This window comes from Bombyx mandarina, chromosome 15, assembly GCF_030267445.1.
Source record: "Bombyx mandarina strain Sakado chromosome 15, ASM3026744v2".
NCBI lineage: Eukaryota > Metazoa > Arthropoda > Insecta > Lepidoptera > Bombycidae > Bombyx > Bombyx mandarina.
Window position 1 is genome coordinate 11,101,031 of NC_143221.1, and position 21,816 is coordinate 11,122,846.

A 21,816-nucleotide genomic window follows, 5' to 3' on the forward strand; every position below is an offset into this window, starting at 1 on the left:
GGCCAAAATAATTCTACTATAGCTTTTTTTTGAAATCTTATAGGGGAACAATTTTGTCATACATTATTTTAGCAAAACTAAGCGTTTCCACAGCGCACGCAGCGGAAGCTCTCAAATAGGAAAAATACCCCGATTTTGAAACATTCTTTATTGGTGCTCTTATCTTAGCGTGATGTTATATAGCCTTCCTCAATAAATGGGCTATCTAACACTGAAAGACTTTTTCTAATCGGACCAGTAGTTCCTGAAATTAGCACGTTCAAACAAACTCTTCAGCTTTATAATATTAGTATAGATAAACAGTTGAGATCTTGACATCTATTTTTTTGTACACTATATAATATATATTAAACCTAACAATTTAAAATTTCATGTTAAAACTTTTTTAGAATCAGTCTCCACTCACTGTTTCATCGGTAAAAGCTTCATCGTCCAGTGGTAACAGTAAGGATGGCAACAAAGATAGCAACAAAGACATGGCTGATAGACTTGATATGCCACCACCACCTAGTCCCGCGTCATCCACATGCAGTGACACTAGCACTTCACATAGTAAGTACAAGATATAATAGTGCTGCTCCAAATAACAATTAGTATACTGTCTAAGAAACTTCCTGTAATATGCAAACGTCGAGGGCCTATAGATATTTCCGTGAGATTGAATTTTCCATGGTCACTGGTGAGCTCTTGTATGTGACAGTAAAGTTGTATGCTCATCACGTGTTAGGTATTTTATAATTTTTGGTGAGTGGAGAGGTTTGGCCTGAGAGTGATTCAGTTAGATATGAGTCGTCTATTATCAAAGGTGGCAATCTGTGCATTTGGACAAAAATTTTTTATTGCTATGTCAATACAGATTGATTTGAATATAATCGTCTCCTTCAAAGAATACCGTTCAAAACCTGCATTAAATAAAGGTTAATAGTTAACCTGTTATTTATCTAAGATGTCGTTCCGAAGAGTTTTGTGACTGCCAATGGAATACAAAGTCAATAATTCGTTTTTCTGATTTACCAATATTGTTCAAAAGTCAGATTGCCGGCTTTGATAATAGACGACTCATATATCTAGTTATTGTGTTATTATTGGAAGGTAAAGCGTTTCTTTCGTTTGGCTAATTTATATAATTTTGTTAACAGAACGTGCTAAAAGAGTAACAGTGCGTGGTGAGGAGGGTTCTTCTAATGATGGATCTAAACGCGATGAAGAAGAATGGCCTCTCAAGGAAGTAGTTTTTCTAGAAGATGTTAAAAGTGTGCCACTAGGCCGTGTACTAAAAGTCGACGGCGCTTATGCTGCCGTACGATTCCCAACAATCGGAAAAGACGGGAAAGAAGTGGTACCATCTTCTGGAGATGACTGGACCACGCTGCTACAAGACTGTCGTCTTGTGAAGAAAGATGATCTCGTCGCAGTCAAAAGTGGGACAGGAGGAGCTACTGGTCCACGGGGACCTGACTGTGTACAGCGTTCTCCCAGAAAGATTGCATTGCCTCCCGAAGTGCAAGTTTTGACAATTGCTGTGAGTTTTAACTTTTCTGGGTTTATTATAAAAAATAATTTTATTAATTTAGACTGAGAACTAATATTAATTACGTTGGTTCAAAACAGGTTGATAACCGCGGTGTGCACGCAGTAGTGCGACGACCTGGCGGCACGCTTGCTTATGCCGTGTACGCCGTGGGAACCACACGTGCGCTCACTGATAGTGTCTTCCCCACGGACAACAATGCTCTACTCGGCCATTCAGGTGGTCAAGCCATCCAGCTCACCACTGCTGCTGAGGTAAGGATGCTATAAATAATTATCTTCATTGAAGTGCATAACGGAGGTCGAGACTACGGTATAAAAAGCTAAAAATTTAAGTACAGATCTATGTGCTACAACAGCTTTACTATACAGGGAAGCGAGCCTGTGGTGATGTTGGTGGACGGGAACAGTGCGATGTACCCACTGGCACGTGACTGCGTGGGCATGGTGCGCGAGCCGCCCCCGCTGAACCTGGCGCCGGCCCGTGCTCTGGCTGCACACGCGCTCCCACTCCATCCACACGCTCCACACCACCATCAAGCAGCACTCAAGTCACAGGTGAGACATACGTATAAGATATATTTACATACCATCTAGGAACCATAGGTAGGTAGCGGCTTGGCTCGGTAGGCAACGGCTTGGCTCTGCCCCTGGCATTGCTGAAGTCCATGGGCGACGGTAACCACTCACCATCAGGTGGGCCATACGCTCGTCTGCCTACAAGGGCAATAAAAAAAATACATCTAGTTTTAATTATATTGCCTAGTTGACTTTGGTAAAATAACAATGAAAAGAAAGTACACATTATTTTGACATTATAATGAAATGTAGCTAATAAATATGTTATTTATGTGAATAAAATTGTTTTATAAAGACTTTTATTTTGACAGGTTGCCCTGATTATAATAGTACCCGAGCCCCAGCTGATGATACCACGCGTTCTCCGTTGCGACTTGGATGGCGTCCGACAGTTGCTACATCAACTTGAAAATGAAAATAATAGTATGTTGAAACATTAGTAATTTAACCAATATTGTTAAGTTATAAATTACAAAAATTATATGCTGTATTTTTTAACTGTTAACAGAACAACAAATCGTATCAATTCTCCAAGAACGGTGTGATGGCAATAGAAACATTCTTCATGCCTGTATACATATGTGTGCTCCTACCTCAAATAAGGAGCCTGATATTGGTTAGTAGCTAAATGTAATTTGTCTTAGTTCAAACATGTTATAAAACATTAAAATAAAGGATTATATATATAAAATAACGTGACTGCCGCCAGCCACTTTGAGACATGAGGTCTAAGTCACAGTTCTATAATAAACGGTTTTCAAACCAGAATACATTAATTGCTTTGCGTCAGAAATAGGTAGGATGGTCATAACTAGGTGTACGGGCGCAAGAAGCTCTACGGAAGATAGATTGAAATGTAAACTTCACTGACACTTAAAAAATTTAATTTATTTTATGTAGTAATTTTTTCTCCTTTATGTTTGTTATAATGAATTTTAACATCTGGAAAAACTTACTTTACGAAAAAATTACAGTACTTAAGTTAAAAGTATAATAATATTTTAAGCAACATGTCTATATGTATAATCTGTATATATAAAAATGAATTGCTGTTCGTTAGTCTCGCTAAAACTCGAGAGCGGTTGGACCGATTTGGCTAATTTTGGTCTTCAATTATTTGTGGAAGTCCCGAGAAGGTTTAAAAGGTAGATAAATATGAAAATGCTCGGAATTAAATATAAATAACAATTTTGTTTTCCCTTTGATGTGTCCCCCGTCGGACGGATTTCTTTTTGTTTATTTTATACAAAAATTTAGGTCTGTTATTTATCGATTGAGGCACTACGAATTCTGCCGGATCAGCTAGTCTATATATATAAAAATGAATTGCTGTTCGTTAGTCTCGCTAAAACTCGAGAACGGCTGGACCGATTGGGCAAATTTTGGTCTTGAATTATTCGTGGAAGTCCAGAGAAGGTTTAAAAGGTAAAAAAATATGAAAATGCTGGAATTATATAAAAACAAACAATTTTCCTTTTGTTTTTTTTTTTAAGTTTATTTTATACAAAAGTTTAGGTCTTTTATTTATCGGCACTACGAAGTCAGCCGGGTCAGCTAGTTTAAAAAAAAAATCGGTTGACGAGAAACAATATTTCTGTTTTTTCGCCTTTTCACATATAGATAATATAAAACTCACGTAAACATACAATGTTCTTAAATTGTTACTGTTTTTTGGGAAAATCAGTCGAAAATTCAATGCCAAATCTCGCAAGTGGCACTACTGGAGCTGCAGCAAATGCGGAAGAAGCAGTACCTGCTATATCATGGCCACCTGAGACTTTTGAGGCGTCCGGTGATGAAGACAGTTTGATGGGACTAACTAATAATGGGTAAAAAATTTACATACTTAAAATACAGTACAATGGCGTTGTGTTCCTTTAAATAAGAAATTTTTTAACTACGTTTTAGAAAAATATCGGGCAGCGGTAATAGTTCCGGCGGTGCAGTAAGCTCGGATCCCGCCGAACGCCGTGGCAATGCTCTTACTGCCTTACGTGCACTCTGTGAGAGTGCTGCGCTCAAGCCCTATCTCTTGCAGTTGCTTATCGCAAGGTAAGTACAACAACCATTTTCATTGAGAACTGTTTTAGTTCCTTAACAGTAACATTAAAGTGATATTAATAAAATAAACTTGAAAATTAAACTGTGTGTTACTTTAAACAGAGATGGAATGGGACAAACTCCGTTAATGGCAGCTGTGGCCGAGCGCGCTTACCGTGCCGCTCTTGTATTGCTCGATGCGGTACGCGCGTGCTCCGACGCAGACGAGGCACAGCGCTCAGAAGCCATATTTCCACCAAATGCACATCCGGATCACTCACCCTTACTTGTTCTTTGCTGTAATGACACCTGTAGTTTTACTTGGACAGGCCAAGAACATATTAATCAGGTAAATATAATAATATTGACAGTAAAATATTGTAATTGAAAATTAACAGTTCTAAAATTTCATAAATCTAATGTTTTTAGGACATATTTGAATGCAAGACTTGTGGACTCACCGGATCTCTATGTTGCTGTACTGAATGTGCCAAGGTAAGTTGCCTACACATGTACTTATAGAAATTAAGAGAAAATACAATGGCATAGAATACAAATATTTAGAAAGTGTTAAACACTTCCTAGTTTCTTCCTTGATAATAGTCACCGGATATCCTAGCTAGACTAATTATTTCTATTGACACCAGATAAATTTTACTGCTACCATTTACATATTTTCATTGAATTTAAATATTATATTTTTACTATTGGTAAGTGTCCCTTTGTTATGTGATATATATATTCCGATCGCAGTTGCATTTTGTTAAAATTTTTATTTTTACTGCTTCGATGGGTGAACGATCTCACGGCACACCTGATGTTAAATGGTTACCTCGGAGCTCATAGACATCTACAACATAAACGTTGCCACCCAACTTGAGACAGGTCTAAGGTCTCACTTTTAACTTTATTAATGGACTAGGTGTATTTTATCTTGTCTCGTAGGTGTTAACAGGGAAAACCTCAGATATAATCCTAGCTTGAGTCTGTTGCATTTTTCTATGTCTAAAATTGCAAAATTGAATAAACAGATTTTGCTGTTTTGGGATGGCGAACATGTTTTTATGTACAAAACGTTGGTTTCGACTTTTGACCAATTTTCAAAATAAGGCCATCTGCAATTGTTTCTCCTTTTCGTATTGTATATGTTTTCAAGTAGGATCCCTATTTTTTAATACCTCTTATTTTAGGTATTCGCGTCTCTTAACACAAGCATTTAACTCAATTTAGGTCTTTGTCTAGTCGGTCTATGTAGATTTGGATCTAATTTAACAATACTTGATATTATTTCATTGTAGGTTTGCCACAAAGGACATGATTGTAAGCTAAAACGTACGTCACCTACCGCTTATTGTGACTGCTGGGAGAAATGCCGGTGCAAAGCACTCGTTGGTGGCAACTGGGCGGCTAGATGCGAACTGTTGACTCGCCTCGCCCGTGATACACAACTTGCGACTCATTTTAACTCAAGGTAAATATTGTGGTCGATATAGTAGTCATATGAATATTACTATGAATAAATAACTTTTCTGTTGAAATTTATTTTTTAATCTCATTTTTTTATATATATAAAATTATTTCTTATTCATACAGGGGTGAATCGATCCTGCTGTTTCTAGTTCAGACAGTAGGTCGTCAGGCTGTTGAACAACGCCAGTTCCGCGCTGGTGGAGGACGAGGTCGGGGTCCCCGCAAACAGCCTGGCTCTGATGCTGAAGTAGATGCACCGGATCATGATCTTGAACCCCCACGGTTTTCACGAAGAGCTTTATTGCATTTGCTCGGTAAGAGATGAATATAATTCATGAATCACGACTACCGTGACAAATTTTTTTTAAACTAAGACTAGCCTACAAAAGCATTGCATAACACAATATACTCTTATTTGTTGTAACATCAAATCTGTCACGAATATCACATTTTAATAACTCCATTACTTTGAATTCACATTGAATTGAATGCGTTCGTGTATGTCCAGCGGATTGGCCAGCTGTAGAGGCGGCCGTGATGTGCGGCGCAAGCGGTGCCCCGGGCGAGGAAAGTCGGCCCGGCACCCCCACGCCGCACCAGTCCGGCACCACACTGCTCGACAAGTTTACCCATGCTCTCATAGTTAAATGTACAAGTAATGAGGTCAGTTTACTTTATTCACGGTCAATTGCAATAAAAACTTTAATAATATGTAATATACTCCTTAATGTTACTGTATTGAACAATAGAATAAATTAAAATATTTTATTATATGCCTCTCCCATAGTCCGCCACAAGAGGCGGAGAGGCCTACATCCAGCAGTGGAGAGATACAGGCTGATGATGATGATTTTATTATATGTTAACCTACGAGCTTTTCTTCATGCTCTTTATCAGACAATTAATATTATTACATTTTAAAAGCGGTATTTAAAGAATACATTTAACATTTAGTATAATAACCGGCAAACTTCTTGAGCATTTGTTGACGTAGTGGGGGTAAGTTTGCGCATGGTACACTCACGTGCAAAAACATTACTTACTCTGCGTCATAATGCTATTAAATTATTAAAATCAACATATTTTATGTATTTATTTATATATTTATTAGAACATCAACAAAACATATAGGTTAATAATTGTAATAATTTAATCTTGGGGTAAAATAGATATTCCTTCTATTAAGTCAAAACTAGAGCTGTTGCCAGGTCTTGGTTCAGTTGAAGCGAAGCTGGTATTTGTAATTTTTTTTTCGTTATCATAATCTTGACCATCATCATCATCACTGTTTTCATCACCCGAGTCGCTATCATCGTGATGAGTCGACATAGGGCTCATCGGCGTAGTTTACAACTCGGTCGATTCGGTCTTCTTTTTTGTCTATAATTAATTATTTTTTGAAGATATTCGATTCGTAGTAATCGAATGTTACTTTTTTCATTTACCAGCTTCCGATTATTTTCTGTTCTTTTTTTTCCATCTGAAGCCTAGCTCTTTCATAATCCGTCGTAAGCTTCATTCCGAGCCATTAAAATTTATATCTTCTTTAAATTTTTCGAAGCCTTTCTACGGTACGGAGTTTCGCTGCTTGTTATGTAGTTATTATGATTACATCTTTTTATTACAGATTGAACGAAACTATCCATTCCGGTAATTTTCTTCTTCCCTGATCTTTTCTTACCCGGAGTCCGAAACACGGCGAGCAAGCCAGAGCCTTTAGCTTCGTTACTAATGCACCTAACAGTACTCACTGATGTTTTTGTTGCTTCCGAAGTCTGTTTTAATTTTTCCATATCATTCTTCCCCTGTTTTATAAAGAAGCAATATACGTCGTACACAAATTTTCTACCCTTTCTTTTAAGTACTACACCAGTTTGTCACGGCATAGTGTATGTTTTATAAAAAATCAACAAACACTCAACAAATAGCAATGGCAACAAAGTCCACAAGCAATTATAACAAATAACTTAACGATTAATAACGATAGACTTTCCACTGTACGCAAGCGTACTTTTGGGAGCAAGCAGAATGAGGGCGCGGTGCGGGACGCAAGGTTCGACTGATCTACCAATAACGGGCTCGATACGATTTCCCCTGCCGTCGGGCCTCACCCTCACCACTAAAGTGATCTAAAATTCGGTTCTACGCAGTCAAGGTCATTTGCTCAAGAAGTTTGCCGATTACTATAATATTAAATAAAGTGTTTTTAGAAAAAAAATTAAAAGCAGATATTGTTAGTTTAAAAATGTCTCATTAATTAAAATTCACGAACAAATATTATTATATTTTAGATGTTGGATACCCTACTGCATACATTGATTCGTGAGCAACAAAATGATTCGATCCCAGGACGAGCTGAACGTGCTCGCGAAGTTGCACGACGATTTGTACGCTCAGTTGCCAGAATTTTTGTTATATTTAGTGTTGAAATGGCACCCGGAGCTGCCAAAAAGAAAGGGTAAGCGAACTGTCTAGTAATATTACACATTAGTGAGATATTTAGATTGCTGTGTATAGATATTATAAATAAAATTCAAAAATTTCAGACCACTTTCGATAACATCTTCACTAGTCCGTTGCCGTCGCGTCTTTGCTGCATTAGTTGCTCTCTCTGTTGAAGAACTAGTAGAAGCCGCTGATGCTTTACTTGCCCCAGTTCGACTTGGTGTTGTTCGTCCTACAGCACCCTTCCCTCTGGCAACTACATATGTTGATCTTGTGAATGGGAGCGAAGACTTGTTCGGAGTGGAACCACTGTCGACCGGACACTCGCGTCTTCCACACACCCGAAGGTATTTTATGATAATAGTGTCAACTTTAGAATACAATTAATATCTACAATGTGCTCATTTTTTTATTGCATAGACTTTGATTTAGGTAAACGAATTCACAGACCACGTGAAAAGTGAATACCAGAATACACAGAGACCACAATCTGAATACCGCTGCGCATATTAACCCTTTTAGTGCTGAGCTTATATTCACATATTTTGAAGACATTATTAAGGATTTTTGAGAAATCTATTTAAATAAAAATGAATTGCTGTTCGTTAGTCTCGCTAAAACTCGAGAACGGCTGGACCGATTTGGCTAATTTTGGTCTTGAATTATTCGTGAAAATCCAGAGCAGGTTTAAAAGTTGAAAAAGTATGAAAATGCTCGGAATTAAATAAAAATAACAATTTTGTTTTTCCTTTGATGTTCCCTGTCGGGCGGATTCCTTTTGTTTGTTTTAAGTTTATATTATACAAAAGTTTAGGTATTTTATTTACCGATTGAGGCACTACGAAGTTTGCCGGGTCAGCTAGTATCTTATAAAAATCTCTAACTTAAAAAAAAAACAATGCTAAATTCATGGTAAAATAATATTAAATGGCTATTTATTAATAATGTTATTAACTTAATAAAAACGTAATAGGTTAGTATCGTCGTAGGTAAGTATCGACTTAACACCTACAACTGCGCAATAGTCGATATTCTGACGGAATATAATAATATAATATAATATATCGACTCTATTAATGATATAAAGATACTCATTAATAGAGAGTCGATCTATCAACGGTTCGCGCTCGAAGGCTTAAGATGCTAGGATCCAAGTCTCAAAAGTCTCGTTCCGCGATGAAATAATACAGCAGTGCTTCACGGTAAATTTTGGCAAACTGGTGATACTTATCCATATTGGTTCACAATCACAATGTTATGCTTCATCCTGGAAGTACTTCGTGAACATTTGTTTAAAATGTACGTAGAATTTGGTACCTGCCTGCCAGATTTGAACAGCGGCATATTTGCATCGCTAGATATAATTACACCAGGCGTCTTGACTTTCCGGCCACGAAATGGTCGAATATTAATAAACTTTTGGGGTAAAGGGAATCAAATGCTGCTGGTGGTCGTAATGCAGCATCCGGTGGTGCTTCCATGGGAAATTCCTCATTAGCACCAGATCGTTCTTCGACACCGGTAGCTACCGAATACGCGGATGACGTTGCGGGAGAGGCACTTGGCGGAGATGACGATGCGTCTGAAACTGACGAACCCAATGCTCCTGCTCCTGCCCAGCAAAATGATGTGCAGCATCATGATGATGCTATGGGCGAGAGGTAAATAAATTAATTGAATTTTTTTCCATTTCTAGAGACCATCTTATTCTAATTTTGAGTTACTAAAAGAAAGAGAAATACAAATCGAGCAATTGGATAATTATTGATAATTAATATTAGTAAATGGATAATTATTGGGTTCAGGTTGATACATTACGTTATTGATGAATTTGCTGGATTAATTAAAAATGAATTATTGTTTCATTAAGTAACTTGCTTAATTAAAAGGAAAATTGCTATTTTACAATTGAATTCATCAATTCAAGATTGTATTTCTAGAAACATTCAAATAATAGAAACAATTATTTTATATAGATCATCAATTTGGTGGTTTAACAGGGGTCAAGAGCAACAAGTTGTAGTTGAAAATGGGACTGAACGTGCTGAAGGTGGCGAAAGTGAGAGTGAACTAGACCTTCTTGCTGAAGTCGAAACAGAAAGCGATTCTGATGATCAAGACAATGCTGAGTCAGCTCAGCGCAGTGTTCAGACTGGAGCTACACAGGGCTCTGATGCGGGTATTTATAATTATGCCATTTGCTGTTTTTTATTCTCTTCAAAGCTTTTTACAAATCGAAATATTTGGTATCTATGACCTACAAAAGGTTTTTTGTTGAAGAACTTTGAGTATTAAGTATAATCTAAAATGTACATGATTCATGTTACTATAAAATATTAAGTGCCTAGATATTATTGCTAACATAATAGCCGATTATTTCGGTTCCTTAAGTTTAAAAGATAGTTTTAGAAACAGGAGGCTAACGATATTATTAAGATAATGATGGGGTCGACGGTAACAGGAATAGCATCGCTGTTACTGTATCCAGAGGAAGAGAGCGGTGACTCGACCCAGCCCGAAGATGAAGACTCTGAGGCCGGTGAGACCGACGAGCAGGACGGCGAACCCGACCCGCCGCTACATAACGGCGAGCCGCTCGAGAGACACGCCGCCCCGCCCGCCAGACCTAATCTGGCCTCGCACTCCATGCAATGGGCCATACGGTCAGTCGTTCATTTTTTGTTTTTTTTTTATTGCTTAGATGTGTGGACGAGCTCACACCCTACCTGGTGTTAAGTGGTTACTGGAGCCCTGGACATCTACAACGTAAATGCGTAGGTAGGTCTCAGTATAGTTACAACGGCTGCCCCACCCTTCAAACCGAAACGCATTACTGCTTCAGGTCCTACCACCAGTAATTACGCAAATTATAATTTTGCGGGTTTGGTTTTTATTACACGATCTGAACGAATCTGATCTGATTCATCAAGAACTGTCATGTATTTTATTTACACAACAGTAAATACTTTGAGTTAAACCCACTTGAAAATATTAACACTCAAAATATTAGTAGGGTAATATAAATTTTTCTTGAATATGATTTAACTGCAACAATAAAACATATCTATATTATAAATTGCGTAATTTCGGTACATCATTCTCCTTTTGTATTTTTTTAAAACTGTTTTGTGTTCCGTGTTTTAGTTAAAAGTGTAGTCTGCGGAAGTACAAAGGAGAATGACCAAAAGTCGTCTAGCAAAGTTGCATGTTGCAGAATCAAAATAACATCGAAATAGTTATCTCATTTTTTTCAATCAATTTCACTACAAAAATATTTTGTACAGGACCGGAGTTATGATTTTAGGATCAACAATTGTTCGCATAATTTCCGTATTAAAGTCATGACATGACGTTTCGTTCTCTCTATTTAGACAGATTACTCATGCATGAGTTTTTAAACTCAATCATCACAAAAATGATATCAAAATCTTGTACCGTTGAATAACCAGGTATTCTTATATTATATTTTACAACGTATTGAATTATGATTTTATCATTAAGTTAATATAATTATTTTTTTCTGTGTTCCGTTTCACGCAGACGCAACTGTTAAGTTAAATGATATTGTCGATAGACGAACCGGCGGCTGCGACCCAGCAAGCGCCCATACGTTTTTGTGTGTAAAAAGTGTTTTATTACGCCAGGACGTTTATATGTTTTGTTTATGATCTCTTGAGTCTTCTGTAATTTTGTAATCATGTTGATGCTTGAGCCTCTGATAATGAGGAGAAGTCGGTGTGTGAAAACTATGATTAATATGTTTTGTTTGTGCGCTTAACATTATTTATAGGTTATGTCCATTTTGGCCTAATTACTTGAAAACCCGGTTAATTATGGGGAAGCGAACACTTTTATTCGATAATATATAAAGCGTAGTCTATAACAAATAAAGATTTATTGTGCAACAACTTAAGACGGAATTCCATACATATGTGGTCATTTTCCTTTAAATGTAATAAATGAATTGTAAATAAGCTATTATTATCGTGGCAAAAATGATCTTCAACTTGCAAAAAAATGTTAAACAGTTCACGAGAACCTACCCGAGGAACGAGCGGCAGCACGGGAAGCGTACGTCTGACGGGCAACTCGTCGCTAGTGTTTATTGATCCGGTGTCTCTGCGTCGTTCCACCGCCGCTGCCGCGGGTGCACATGACCCTCACTCAACATCCACTACTGCTTCTTGCCTCGCCAGAGCTTTCGGTATGTTTATCTGTCTGAGTAGGAACTCATACCACACAAACTAAACATTTGTTAAATAGTGTGTACTATGATGTTATCTATATCTATACTAATATATAAATCTACAGTGGTTTTTACGGATGTTCCGTTATAATTACTGAACTATGCATCTGATTGACTTGGTATCCACATAGAAAATACATGTACTTAATGGAAAGGCTAATATTTATATGAGTGTTGGACTCCCTAATAATAATGAAAATAAATAATCTTGTGGGGGTGAGAAATAATAATGATAATTTAAAACAGCTAGTAATAAATAAATTTTTATGTTCACTCTAGGTATAGTGATCCGTCAAATCGCCGCCTTGCTTTGGGAATACGAGCGCGTTACTTTACCATTACCCCGCGTGGTTCCACTGGCGTACAGAGAAGGACTGCGCCTACAATGTTATCTTGAGAGACAATTGAAGCCCACCTGGGATTGGCTTGTTACTGTTATGGATGCCACTGAAGCACAACTCCGGTAATATATCATCTAAAAAGAGGATTATCAGTATTATTTATAATTCATAATGTTTATTAAAACGGCTTTGCCAGTAAGGGCCTTTACAACTGCATGTAGTTGAACACTGCAGATTTACTAGGACTTTGGTTGTCACCTGAGAAGGCTTCCTTGACTATCTGCAGGCTCTATCTAAGTTCTACTCAATCTGAGTATTGCTATGACTTAATACAAGCATGTCCTTCTATATGTAGCCTATTTAAGAATTTTATTACAACTTCCCTAAAGCACGCCAATGTCATCAACTGCTTTCTCGAGTTTGTAGGTGTGAGCTGCTCTATAGTATGGATGAATTGATTCTTAGGTCCACATAACACGGCCATAGTCCGTGTGGAAATTTACCTTGGCTTGTGCTATTACTACAATTATCCATCTGTATCCTCACCATACTATCTGATTTCCCTCGGAATCTTGTGTTATCTTGGTAATATTTGTTCTAAGTGCATGGTTTGTTCCACAATTCTATTTTTATTTTCCACCACGTGTTCTATTTCATTCACGATGGCGTGTCTACAAGGGTTTCGGTAACCATATAACGCCGGCTTTTCTTCATATTTCTACTAATGTCGTTTTATATAATTTAAAGTTGTTACTACTACACAGTATATTCAAATAAATGAATGTCTGTAGATTCGGCGCATCCTTAACTTCTAACAATGCGGGCAGCTCAAGCGGCGACACTGGACGTTCGAATACAACCACAACGCGACGGACGACTACATCCCTAGCATCCCTTGCTACTCGTATTATTGGTTTCTCTGAAGGACCGAGGACCAGAGATCGTGAACAAGGTAATTAAATATTTGCAATAAAGAAAAGTGGAGTGATTTTAGCTTCTTTACTTGGTAGTTGTTGCATTTAATATTGTATTGTTGCGTCATTAATATCATTGATGTGTGATTATAATGTCTTAATTATGTATCTCATACTCGTTGGATGGAGGATGTACTGGATTATTTGAGTGCTTGTAAACTTGTTAAAAGAAGTTATACAAATTATTTATATATATTTTTTTATCCTAGGTGTTGAAGCAGGCAGCGCTCGTCGAGAGTTCCTTGCCTATTGCCTATCTCTGCTGAGAGCACACAGCGCGGAACATGCCGAACAACTGCCTGTATTAGATGTAGCAGCTCTTAAACACGTCGCCTATGTCCTTGATGCATTGGTCTACTACATGCGTGCTGCCCAACCTCAGCCCCATCACCATTATCATTTGTGGACGCCGGTAATTGAATTTATTTAATTTTATTATATGACGTTGACTCATGTGCCTACACAGACACTTGGTTGGGATTGAGAGTGGATACTCGTGTGTTTTTCACACAAAGCTAGTCTGAGCATACGATTTGAAAAGTGTACTTTAATGTTGACGGCAATACTCGCTGTAGCGCATCTTTAGTGTGCGTTTGAAATACTCTTTCCTCACTGGATGGATTATTTGAACAGATATTTTTTCCTTTCAATAGTTTTATGACAATGAAAAAAGTAAACATGGTGGAGTAGCATATTGAATGTCAATTAATAGGCGCTGGAAAGTAATGCACATACATTTTTTATTTGACCCTGAAGACTTTGAAATTAGATGGATTTTACTTACAATGTCAATTTTAATTTAGGTTCAACATTTTACTGATAATCGCCGCTGGACAGAATACACTAGCTTATTAAAGCCTTGTTCCGATCATGGTGGTCCCGTGCCATCATTTCCGCATTTTTTGTAAATGTAATAAATGAGGATCTGCGTAGGTCGGGCGAGTTATTTTATTATGACTCTCGGCGAACATAACATTAATCTTGTTTGCTTTTACTTACATAATTATTTTTAGGATGAAAATGAAAATGAAGAAGGCGATGAGGAGATGGTGGTCGGTAACGGAGCTACTGCCGAATCTGATGGCGAGGGCGATGGGGCGCGTGGCCGCGGACATGCCTTCTTCCAGAGATCAGACTCAACACTTTGCCTCGGATGTCCCCCACCTGATCCTTTTAATAGTAAACAGTTCATTTTTTTAGAACGAAATTGTAATAACTCTGAAAATACTTTAATTAGCAGTTGATTCAAAGTATTGTATACATTTTATTGTTGACAAAGACATAGGCAGTCTTCTACATAATAATTAATCACTGCCTGTCGGTGGAGAACATTAGTATCAGGGAGGTACTTTTAAGTACCCAAGCACCGGTCATCGTGCTCATCGAACCCATCGCTTGCGACGAAGGGCTCAGCAAGTAAATTAACCCACAGACACAGCGAACTGAGTTTCTCGCCGGATCTTCTCAGTGGGTCGCGTTTCCGATCCGGTGGTAGATTCTGCAAAGCACAACTCTTGCCAGGGTTAGTGTTAGCAATAACGTTAGGTTTGAGCCCCGTGAGCTCACCTACTAGTTAAGGCTACGCTGAAATAGTCTCTCAAGACCATCAGCTTAGGTAGAAAAAAAATAGTATCAGAGGCACAGTGGTTGTTGACCAAAAATGTATTTTCAGACTTGTAGCATTATTTATTCAGTTGAAACTATGTAATTTGTACTAAAAACTAGTGGACATCTTACATCTTTATCAAATAATCTTTGAAGTTATTCAGAAGTCTCTCAAGACCATCAGCTTAGGTAGAAAAAAAAGAGTATCAGAGGCACAGTGGTTGTTGACCAAAAATGTATTTTCAGACTTGTAGCATTATTTATTCAGTTGAAACTATGTAATTTGTACTAAAAACTAGTGGACATCTTACATCTTTATCAAATAATCTTTGAAGTTATTCAGACGATTTGCAACTGAAGTATGTATATTTTTAAATTAAGGTAAATATAACAACGATTTTATATTTCAGTGAGCATGCAAGAAGCTTTGCCTCTGGCCGATCAGCCTCAGTTGCTTCAACCTAACGCTCGTCGTGAAGAACTGTTTGGTAAGCCTCGGCAGCCGGTAACCGTGCCGCCCGCCGGTGACGCGCCACCGGGGATCAACAATCCACTCGAAGGTGAGAGCCACGTCGGTACGAATGAACTGTAATATAACCTAAATAAGATCATTTTTTCACTAATTTTCACGAAAACATTAATGTCTTGCTTGACCAATACAGATTCACTAATGTTATAATACTGAATGACGAATGTCTGTATGTTGAATAGTATCCGATTTTATTTTTTTTATTGCATAGATGGGTAGACAAACTCACAACCTACCTGGTGTTAAGTGGTTACCGGAGCCAATAGACATTTACAACATAAATGCCGCCACCCACTTTGAGATATGAGTTCTAAGATCTCAGTATACTACAACGGCTGCCCCACCCTTCAAACCGAAACGGATTAAGTACTGCTTCACGGCAGAAATACGCAGGATAGCTTATTATAATTTATTTAATTATAATTTAGCGGGTTTGAATTTTGTTACACGGTGCTATTTCTTCACCGTGGAAGTCATTTGTGAACATTTGATAAGTACGTATTTCATTAGAAAAATTAGTACCCGCCTGCGAGATTCGAAAACCGGCGCATCGCTACACACAAATGCACCGGACGACTTATCCTTTAGGCCACGACGACTTAAACGAGTTACTATTATATGAATGTAATGCAATTAACTATTTGGGGTACTTTAAGTACTGCAGTTCTGGAATAAGTTGCAATAATTTCGTAATGATCAAGAAAATTCTCAGCCCTAACTTATGAATTTAATTAAGAATGCTTAAATACCCTAATCACATTTTTTTCTCGTTTGGGTTTACAGTTTTTTGTATACTTAATTCCTCATTATTATACTAATGATCATTAAATAAATCTGATATAATGAAAATTTTCTAACAGTAGTTCCACGCCGTTTGGGATTGTCAACTCGAGGTAGTGACCGCGGCTGGTCGCCGCCCGCGCGCCCCGCCTCTGCCCCTCCTGCGCACACGCACACAATCACTAGGGATGAACCACAGGTTAGAACCATCTTACAGCTCGATACAGAAAAACACTTATCTATATAACTATTTATCCGTTTTACATAGGTATCTTCACTATAACGACTTGTCTTCGGCGTATTGAAATATGAATGAATGAAAAATTGTCGTGTGGTGATGGTTTTAACTTAATTTGATAGACAAAGAAATATTGTTTCATATTCAGGAAACGATTTTAATATTCTCACCCAGGTTTAAGAGAAATCTGTTTTTTTCTGCAGCTAAAATTAAGTTGTTAATTGTTTTCTTCGAAATCAATAATCGCTCTCATCATTATTTACAGTATTAAATAAGTTAATTGTGGTTAATGTTGCTAGAAATAAGCCCTTACGTACATTTTATTATTATTATATCCTCATAATAATAATAAAATGAAATGAAAATCCGGAAGCCGGCAACGATATTGTTGTTGTTTTTAAATTCGCCAATAATTAGGCAAAGAGCGTAGCCTATACAGCCTAGTCTGTCGTAGATCTCTTTTTATTGCTTTTTGAGAGTTTTGACGTCAACTCGATGAATAGCACATTGAGTGAGCGTGAATTTCTGCAGACCTTTTATGCTATGTTACCTTGCTATGTTAGCCACAGTTTTATTCCAATGCCTTAATAATCGTGAACAACGATTATTGACGTTTAATACACAAAACAACACCCAATTTGTATATTATACATCGCAATAAACTATTAAAAAAACATTAAAATAAAACTTCAAGTGACGCTTCACTCGGGTTGCTGCCAAAACTCTCTGATCATTTATAATAAGAATAGAGTAATGGTAGGCCATTGAGATTTTTACTAATGGAATCATTAATATCTAAAAATATTATATATATAATTCATGGTTTTAAGTAATAATTATTATTACAATATATAAATATTGAATTGAACAAAAATAAAATAAAAAGTCTGTGAATTATAACCATTAGCTTTTTTTTTTTATTTGTTGTTCAAGTCACAGACAACTCTTTCGTTTGGCAGCATATAGGTTTACTATAAGGCTGTATGGGCTAAGCCCTTTGCCTATTGGCGAATTTAAAAACTATGGCACTCAGTTTTGGGATGTTATCAAATAAGTAATTTATTTTTTTGTAAAACAATGCCAGGGTAAAATAAATGTTGATACATAAACTAAACAACGTGAAAAAATAAGGCATAATTTTTCAAGTACAAATAGTTTAGACATGAAGTTGGCCCACTTTTGGGCATTGTCCTTTTAAGCTTTAAGTAGCTCCACTATAAAGTTCAAAAATATCGCAAAAACTTTTATCGCTAAATAGCCTTTCACCCTTTCGATTTGTTTTCTACATGTTATTACATCAAATATCAGTATCGATTAATCTAACAATTTGAATTAGTAGTTAGTAATATTGCCCAGAAAATATTAAACTTTCTGAGTTTTACAATGGGGAAGTAAATATGCTGCTAACATTATTCATAAATATTATGTGGAAGGCATTGGGGAAGGCCTATGTCCAGCAGTGGGCAGATAAAGGCTGATGATGATGATGATGATTATGTCAGTGTATAATTATTTTTTCTATGTACACTGTAAAACTAGTAATTTTTTTTAGGATTTATCTTGCGCCAATAAGGACCCAGCAACGAAAATGGATGTAGATACCGATGGTGAATATATGTCGGATTCCGACTCTAACGAAGGAAGACAGATACCGAGGAAGAAACACCACAGGTAAAATCTTTAGGATTTTTTTTAAAGTTATGCATTATTAGTTTCAATTTCGACGAAATGAATTTTGAGCATGGCGGCATTGTCGATCTATTTTCATCATATTGATACAAATCACAATGTTGTTGCATTGTACCATATCACATCAATATAATTAAATCTGATAATTTCTTCAGCTTTAGAATGTATATTTTCCTGAATAAATAAAAATAATAACAAAGGTGTTCTGGAGAAACAATTATTTATAGTAAAATAATATATCCACAGACATCCACACTCTACTACTATTCCTGGGAGCAATTCTATGCAAGAGCCTGTCGTGCAGCCTTCAGAGTTTCATGCCCTAGTCGATACTGCCTGCTCGATGATGGAAGCTCCACATCAACGAACTGTTGCCACTTCACCCACTCCTGGTAATTTTTTATAGAATTCCTGTGTTTTAGTATAATATATGCGTTAACAGTATAATATATACTTGAAATTAAATATATACTATAAAATCAGTAATATTTTCTTTTGTAAATTTAGGGCCAAGTACCTCCACAGGCACATCCACCGAACCTCGAGCCTCAACTTCGCGAAGCCCTGGCAAGACCGTTATTGTACGTGCTGTAAGTCACTCCACTTATTTGGGGGACTTTTTCTTACAAAAATTATAAGCCATTAGTAACCTTTCCATTCACTGTCCTTGAAATTGTTGTCATCCCCAAATTATCTTTTATTAAATTAAAATTTAAAAAAATGGGTCAAATTTGGGTAACAATCAAGTTTTCAATACTAACTTTTTTTATAGGGGGAATTACTGAGTGCTGCAGATCCACTGGAATCTCAAGAGATATCGGCGCATGTCACGGTAGAAACTACGGGATTGCCTCTGCAACCTGTATTACCAACACTCAATGCTCAAAATCAACCGTGAGTAAAAAGTCCCATATTCGTAACTAATCATAAAACTTATAAAAGTAAATATTGATATACTTTGTCACTATTCCTGGACCTTAATCATGCTGTAAAAGTTTATGAAATGATAAAAGGCAAGAAATCAATAAAAACCGTTATTTTTCCACAACCAAGAACAGATAAAATGCAAAATTGTTTATTAATTTTTAGACGAACGTGTCCCTCTCTGGGTGCATCAGTTTCCCACGATCTTTTGCTTGGGCGTTGGAGGCTGTCTCTCGATTTATTTGGTCGAGTTTTTACCGAAGACGTTGGCTTGGAACCTGGATCCGTTGTAGCTGAACTAGGCGGGTTCAGAGTAAAGGAGGTGAAGTTTAGACATGATATGGAAAAGCTTAGAAATTCACAGCAGAAAGACTTGACTCTGCACAAGGTATGTAATATTTTTTTAAAATACCTTAAAAAATATGTTTTATTGTCTATTCACTCTTTAACAATAATAAGTTGCTATAATAAGTAACAGAAATCTTCTAAATTACTTGTGTTCACTAAGCCAGTATAACACTTGCACAACGACGATGATTATCGTCCGTAGGAGTTAGTTAGAAATAGGTTCGATGACCGGGTGTGAATTCGAGTTTTAGATCTACCCTCGTCAAAAAAGAACCAGTTAGATTATTTCCTAAAATACCGCTTTTTTTATTTTTTTCACAGATGGAACGTGACCGTTCAAAACTCTTACAACAAACGTTCGCGGAGCTGAATGGTGCGTTTGCTGGACAGAATAGACGAGCACATAGCGCACAACCTCCACTGGCTGTAAATCGCGTCAAGGTTACGTTCCGAGATGAACCCGGTGAAGGAAGCGGCGTCGCAAGATCCTTCTACACTAGTGTAGCAGAGGTACCCATTATATCGATACAAAATGAAACTATGAATGAATATACATTCATTTAACTATACATAATATGATTATTCTTAATAGGGTTGTTCATTGGTAGTTTATTTATTAAAATTAACAAACCATGTGAAAAATGTGTTTTGAAGGAATAATTTGAGTCAGCTAGTAGGTTCAAACAAAAACATCTGAAGTTTCCCACAAAGCAAAGTAGTACAGAATTTTTACTACCCACACTGACGGCATCTTGTTTAAAAGCTATTCACTCTTGTCTACTTATAAGCTGAAATTCACAAGACTATAGTTTCAGTCCCTATTAGATTAGTCGATAGTAATAGAAAAACATCCAAATGATCTTATTATAATCATATAAAGTATTGTAAGTACACTAAAATTCAAATAATTACTGTTTTTTAGGCTTTACTTGCAAATGAAAAACTGCCTCCCCTTGAATCCGCAACTGGTAACAATAGCACAAATAGCAGTACTAATGGAACGTCTGGGCCCTCTGGCAACGCTGCTGGTGGCACTGGGAGCAGCAGCGGTGCACGGTGAGTTGTGATTAAAAGCTGATTTCCAACCCATCATTATCATCTATACTAATCTATACTAATATTATAAAGAGGAAAGATTTGTTTGTTTGTATTAAATAGGCTCCGCAAGTACTGGACCGATTTGAAAAATTCTATCACTGTTTGGAAGCTACACTATCCCCGAGTGACATAGGCTATATTTTTTTTTTTCTTAAATGGGGATCCTTGCTAAAACTCCAATAATGTATACCCAAGGTTATTCAAAACTATCTTTATAATTTTCATTTTTTAGTAAGCTGACACAAAATAGAAGGGTTGATGTGTGTGTATTATGATTGTTAATTTGGATTTTTTTATTAAAGACCCGAGTGAAGCTGGAGCAGGCCGCTAGTAAATTATAATTTTTAATAAGATTTTTTTTTAATTTGCTCGCACTAATTCCTATAAATTGCTTCTTCTTGGGTATTGTGAAAAAGCATTACATACAAACAACACTGCAATATCTACACACTCCTGAAATGTTAAGTCACAACGGATTATACATTAATTTTACGATCTGTCATAGAAATAATGCTATATTTATAAGTAAATAATCGGGGACAAATCGTCCCCGCTCGTCTGAACCCACGTTAGGATTGCCTGTTTAAATATATACATACACGAATAATTGCCCAATGCGGGGATCGAACCTACAACCTTCCCCTCTAAGCCTGCAGCCGGGGGCGCTAACTATTGTGACAAAGAGTCAGTCATATATGTACATATTACTCTTTCAAGAAAGTTTCTGGGAAAAGATAAATACATAGAACACAAAATGTTCAGAAACTTACATCAATAAATAATCCAATCATGAAAACATTTTTAAACGCTTGTTCCGGAATTGACTTCAGTTTTCGCCGAGAATTCACCTCTGTGTTCTACTGAATAAAACCGGTTGCCATGAAGTTGTAATTTGAGTTTAGAAAATTGGGATAGGTTGGTGGTGTGGTTCCCGATGATATTTAAGAGCTTTTGGTCAAAAATTCGTTCACAATGATGGC

The 21,816-nt window shown here is 36.9% G+C and overlaps 1 protein-coding gene across 9 annotated transcripts in view; it reads left to right on the forward strand.

The window, feature by feature from the left end:
- Window positions 1-21,816, forward strand: part of hyd (E3 ubiquitin-protein ligase hyd) — a 37,520-nt gene that overhangs the window by 10,660 nt on the left and 5,044 nt on the right. For 2 of the 9 annotated variants that reach the window (XM_089733016.1, XM_089733020.1), the window contains exons 11-42: window positions 390-552; window positions 1,140-1,522; window positions 1,612-1,785; window positions 1,903-2,088; window positions 2,421-2,532; window positions 2,618-2,725; window positions 3,794-3,938; window positions 4,018-4,161; window positions 4,273-4,498; window positions 4,579-4,644; window positions 5,448-5,620; window positions 5,743-5,933; window positions 6,128-6,282; window positions 7,911-8,077; window positions 8,166-8,411; window positions 9,495-9,725; window positions 10,041-10,243; window positions 10,526-10,727; window positions 12,093-12,268; window positions 12,590-12,773; window positions 13,443-13,603; window positions 13,835-14,037; window positions 14,639-14,804; window positions 15,641-15,790; window positions 16,620-16,738; window positions 18,330-18,448; window positions 18,713-18,858; window positions 18,974-19,056; window positions 19,239-19,360; window positions 19,556-19,778; window positions 20,060-20,248; window positions 20,661-20,794. In XM_089733016.1, the coding sequence (XP_089589142.1) occupies window positions 390-552; window positions 1,140-1,522; window positions 1,612-1,785; window positions 1,903-2,088; window positions 2,421-2,532; window positions 2,618-2,725; window positions 3,794-3,938; window positions 4,018-4,161; window positions 4,273-4,498; window positions 4,579-4,644; window positions 5,448-5,620; window positions 5,743-5,933; window positions 6,128-6,282; window positions 7,911-8,077; window positions 8,166-8,411; window positions 9,495-9,725; window positions 10,041-10,243; window positions 10,526-10,727; window positions 12,093-12,268; window positions 12,590-12,773; window positions 13,443-13,603; window positions 13,835-14,037; window positions 14,639-14,804; window positions 15,641-15,790; window positions 16,620-16,738; window positions 18,330-18,448; window positions 18,713-18,858; window positions 18,974-19,056; window positions 19,239-19,360; window positions 19,556-19,778; window positions 20,060-20,248; window positions 20,661-20,794 (5,450 nt within the window). The remainder of the gene's footprint in view (window positions 1-389; window positions 553-1,139; window positions 1,523-1,611; window positions 1,786-1,902; window positions 2,089-2,420; window positions 2,533-2,617; window positions 2,726-3,793; window positions 3,939-4,017; window positions 4,162-4,272; window positions 4,499-4,578; window positions 4,645-5,447; window positions 5,621-5,742; window positions 5,934-6,127; window positions 6,283-7,910; window positions 8,078-8,165; window positions 8,412-9,494; window positions 9,726-10,040; window positions 10,244-10,525; window positions 10,728-12,092; window positions 12,269-12,589; window positions 12,774-13,442; window positions 13,604-13,834; window positions 14,038-14,638; window positions 14,805-15,640; window positions 15,791-16,619; window positions 16,739-18,329; window positions 18,449-18,712; window positions 18,859-18,973; window positions 19,057-19,238; window positions 19,361-19,555; window positions 19,779-20,059; window positions 20,249-20,660; window positions 20,795-21,816) is intronic. The other 7 variants (XM_089733018.1, XM_089733017.1, XM_089733019.1 and 4 more) reach the window with 7 other exon arrangements.